Source organism: Rutidosis leptorrhynchoides, chromosome 4 (genome assembly GCF_046630445.1).
Source record: "Rutidosis leptorrhynchoides isolate AG116_Rl617_1_P2 chromosome 4, CSIRO_AGI_Rlap_v1, whole genome shotgun sequence".
NCBI classification, from domain to species: Eukaryota; Viridiplantae; Streptophyta; class Magnoliopsida; order Asterales; family Asteraceae; genus Rutidosis; species Rutidosis leptorrhynchoides.
The window spans coordinates 591,976,194-591,981,204 of record NC_092336.1 but is presented as its reverse complement, the minus strand read 5'-3'; the positions used below and the strand labels follow the sequence as shown (position 1 = coordinate 591,981,204).

Sequence of the window (5,011 nt, the reverse complement as noted above, 5' to 3'; positions counted from 1 at the left end):
TGTTAGCGCCACTTACCTCTCCGATAACCCAGTCCAACACCAACGCACAAAACACATCGAACTCGACATACATTTTGTTCGGGAAAAGGTCCAAAAAGGCGAAGTTAAGGTTTTACATGTTCCAACTAGATTCCGAATTGCGGATATTTTCACCAAAGGTTTACCACGCGTTCTTTTCAACGATTTTAGATCCAGTCTTTGCCTTCGCTTTATTATGGCTGTGACTGAGGGAGGATAATAGTCGATATAGTTGTATATGTACACATAGCAGTTATATTTATATTTGTACACAAATTAATAGCTGTAGATTGAGTCTTTTGTAATCCACATTAAGTGGAGTGTTAGTTAGTCACATGTGTTCCACAAATAGTGGACTCTTAGTTAGATGAAGCATGTATAAATACCAAGCACTGCATTGTAAATGATCATCAATAACATTACGTATTCTATCCTACTTTCATTATGAAAAACAAAATTGATTCCAGGCAGGGGGTTCGTGACGCTGAGCGATTGGATTTGAGGTAGCGGCGGAGATGGCGGTAGAGGAGGTGGCAGCGGGGTTTGCTACAGGCTGCCAAGAACGTGTTTAGTGATTAAATTGGAAGAGAGGGAAGAAGAAGATATGGAAGAGTAGGCGAAGAAATTAGGTTAAGATGTCTCTAGAAGTTTGATCTTAAAACAAATGACGTTGGAAAAGCTAAAAAGTAAAACACGACGGGTTTAAGGGTAGGAAACAGTATGTGAAACAAATAATTGTTTTTAGTCAATAGGATTATTATAGTAATAAATTTACGGGAATTAGTATAATATAATAAGTGGCAGGATCAATGGAGAAGTAACCAATCGGGGGGAAGCGGGGAAGCAAAAAAAAAAAAAATTTCGTTTTTTTTGAATTTTTTTTTCCAGCATCAAGATCACACGAAAATATGAACATTTAGAAGAGACACTTCGTGATGAATGTTATTATTTAGGCGGGAAAACGATCGACAAAAATAACATTCAAGATAATATTGTTCTTGAAGAATATGAAAGTTTTTTTTTCATGTTTTGTGAAGTAAAATTTAGCACGATTTAGAGTTTAGAGTTTAGGGTTTAGGGTTTAGGGTTTAGGGTTTGGTGTTTTGGGTTTATTCCATAAACCCAAAACACCAAACCCTAAACTCTAAACTCTAAACTCTAAACTCTAAACCATTCGTGTTAAAAACTCAATCTAAATCCTAAATCTAAACCCTAAATCTAAACCCTAAACTCTAAATTTCTAAACCCTAATATCTAAACCCCAATAGCTAAAACCTCAAAATACGCTCAAAAAACACGATAATTGTTATATATTACTTCTTCGAGCGTTTTCCCGCCAAAATAAAAACATTTATCACAAAGTGTCTCTACTAAATGTTCATATTTTCATCTCATCTATAATGTTCGTGAATAAAGTTTTTTCAAAAAACGAAAAAAAAAAATTGCTTCCCCCCGCTTCCCCCCGATTGGTTACTTCCCTCTTGATCCTACCCCAATATAATAATAATAATAATATAATATTATAATATAATATGTAGAAACGGATTGATTAGGTTAACGGGCTGGGTTAATGTTTTTAACGAGGATTGAAATATAGAAGGGAATGAGATGGGTATGGGCCTAGTTTACGTTGGCCTGATATAAGTACCTAAATGAATCTTGTAAACTTGAAACTAAAGAACTGATCGGGTCAAATTTCTAATTGTTCGTTCATTGAAGTATTTTACTAGGAAAGCTATGTAAAAGCTTATCACTTTGTCCGTCTATTTTTTAAACACAAAACACCCCCTCATTATATAGTTCATGACAATACTTCTCATAACATCAAGATTGATGAGTTACTTTGGTACTGCAATGGAATTTAATTAAACTATACATACATTGTTATAGCTTAGCTTAATAGCTAGCCTTGATGGTATACTGGTTGAAATTTGAATGTTATCGTACAAACATTAAAACTTATGTCTACGCCTTCAGATGAAAGAACATACTCCATATTATTATATACATTATGTTTTTGTCTAAAAATAAGGACCAAAACTACGAATGCCGTCAAACGTGCATTCTATGCTTCCGGATCTTCATAGGTACGTTTCCTCATTGTCGTTCTTTTAGGTTGGCCATTTTTTTCTTAAAGGCAACCTCGAGTTTCAACCACCAAGCTACCCTTTCGGGGTTAAGGACCAATATAAATGCATGTGATGCTTTTTACGAGAAGTGCCAAAATTTCTCATCTATTTGCTATAACTATGGCCTCATACATGCTTTATTTCATCTAGTTGTTACTTGTAATCTACTCTATTTTGGATGTTGTGCTTAAATTTTTGGGTGTTTTCAAAAGGGAATTATTTTAAGATATGATGATGTTCATTTCAAGCATCTTTTTAAAATTTCGACCCATTGCGTGATTTAGACAAGTTTATATTTTTCTTTGGAGGAGGATCTTCCTTCATATTTGGGGCATATATAACTCTGTCGTACATTGTGTCATTTATCTTACATACATGATATTATATCTTATAATCAAGACAAAACCTCAAATATACTAGTTTGTTTTTTTATACTCTCTCATCTCATACAACGTTATCATCATATCAATAACAAAAACTATATTGCATACACATATACTAACCAACTTGTACACCATTTTGATCGTTCGTATCCGAAAAACCATTCAAAGGCGCACATAAACGGACTGAAGATAACGCTTTATTGAAGTGTTTTGCTTTCGTGCCAAGATACTCGCTCCAAGTAACCGATCGATAAAGTGGAGGGTGAACTTGGTCTGTTAGTTTTGAAAGAGGTGAGATTTGAACATTAGATGGTGGTCCATAAAGATATGCCACTGACAACCGGTGTTTGGTCCGGTTCACCATGGCTCGGTGCAACACACTTGGATACAAACCATTGGATAGTATGTGAACAAGGTCACCTACATTGACCACAAGTGCACCGGGTATAGGTGGGACCGTAATCCATCCGGTTCCTTCTTTATGAGCTTGGAGTCCACTTGTGTTATTTTGGTGAAGGATGGTTAATAGGGTTGAATCGGTGTGAGCGGCTAGACCCATGGCACGATCCGGATCCGGACAAGCTGGATATGAGTTTAGTTGTAAAGCTGGACATGATCCTTGTGATCCAGCCCATTTTACATCTTCCATTGTCACACCTAATGATCCTAACATCAATGACATGAGTCTTTGAGCTAATTTATTCATCTCTTCTTTATACTCTTCAATTACATCACTGCAAAACATCAATCACCAGAAATAAAAATCAATTTTTTTTTTATTATTCGTGCATGTTGAATTATTGTCCTAAAAGTATCAGAAATATTCAAAAGTTAAATAATTTTGTTTTTTAGATGACTGTAGTTTCTATTTTGGACAGGGATATTTACATCATTACTTTTGAAAAATATATCAAAACAGTACATTATTTATCTGTTATCTTCAATATAATGTATTTATTTATATAAGTGATGTATGATGTATAAATATAGCTACTATATACTGTTTAGTTTCTTGCAAAGAACTCAGGACCCAAACCACTGAGCTATTTTGTGGTGACCAGCCAGGGAGTATTCCTGCTGGACTGCGTATATTAGAGTATAAGGTTGGATTGCTCGCGTTAGCCCTAACAGAGAAATATATTCTAACTTTACCTAAACTTTTCAATTCGTACATGAACATTTTTTATTTATACATCATAGCAAAATGTTTATCACCTTACCAGAATTTACTATAACGGTCAGGCCAGAGTTTACGAGCATGTTCATAAGGCGATCCAATAATAGTGAACCCTTCAGACCACATGGATTTTGGAAAAAACGACGAAATCCTCGCAACGCCATAGCCAGAAACACCATTTGGAGCTCGAGCAGCTTTAAGCTTCTGCTGAGCTGGAAGTGCAAATAAATTTCTACCAGCAGCCTCCATTTCTTCTAGGAGATTCCTAGGAATAGCATGGTCAGTAATTTGGAAGACACCCCATGTTTTGCATGCATGGCCAACAAGCTCCATAACATTTGGATCTGTGAGGCTAATCACAGGCACTTGATCATCGGAACCAATTGACGAATTATAACAAGGCGGATCGTCTAGCGATAACCATGCATGTGATTCAGGTAATTCTTTCATTGAATACAAGTCCAAATACTTTTGGTTGCAGATCATTGTGTAGGGTTTTAAAGAATTATCAGAAGATAGTATTTTTGTATGCATGTTTTTGATGCTTAGTATTGATATTGATTAAGTTTTTATTACACTTGTAATAGAATGAAGAAGATATGATGATAAGTGAAATGTGATTTGTGTATATAAAGGAACGAGGGTTTAAAGCGACAAAAATTGTGGGGTATGATCAAAATTGTCTTTTTGTATCGTATTTGTTTGCGGTAATAAAATGCATAATTACCAAATGTACTCTTGTCAATAAAACAAGAGAGGTTAATGTTGATATTGATGGAGCTCGATTGGATCTTCGGATCAAAGGTTTTCGAGAATTGTTGATGTTGAGGATCGATTGAGTCAAACCAGATCGATTTGGATCGGATTAGATAGATGCCTAAAGTCTCGATCCGACTTGTGTAGGTTGTTGGGATAGATTATGAAGAAAACGGCTTCTAGGGTTAGGGAGTAATTAGGTTGATTTACCTTCTAATGAAGCCCTTAAACTCCTTATATACTAATTGGGCCTTGATAATGCTAAAAACGAACATATATTTCATAGCATTATTCCTCAAGAAAGAAAAGTTTTTAGTTGCAATTGTTCTATTTACAAGTGATATTCGTTTAAATAATAAAAGGTGAAGACAAAAGGCAGATTCGACGAATTGAAGACGCAAACGACCAAAAAGCTCAAAAGTACAAAAGACAATCAAAGAGGTTCCAATTATTGATAAGAAACGTCTCGAAATTACAAGAGTACAAGATTCAAAACACAAAGTACAAGATATTAAATTATTCGCAAGGACGTTCGAAAGTTCGGAACC

At 35.1% G+C, this 5,011-nt stretch overlaps 1 protein-coding gene across 1 annotated transcript; it reads right to left on the bottom strand.

The window, feature by feature from the left end:
* Positions 1 to 2,498: 2,498 nt before the first annotated feature.
* LOC139845605 (gibberellin 3-beta-dioxygenase 1-like) lies at positions 2,499 to 4,274 on the bottom strand. Its single transcript, XM_071835866.1, has 2 exons — positions 3,751 to 4,274; positions 2,499 to 3,264 (listed from the first exon to the last, which is right to left on the bottom strand). Exons 1-2 carry the CDS (start codon positions 4,239 to 4,241, stop codon positions 2,646 to 2,648), a joined length of 1,110 nt encoding a protein of 369 aa, XP_071691967.1. The 5' UTR covers positions 4,242 to 4,274; the 3' UTR covers positions 2,499 to 2,645.
* Positions 4,275 to 5,011: the final 737 nt, after the last annotated feature.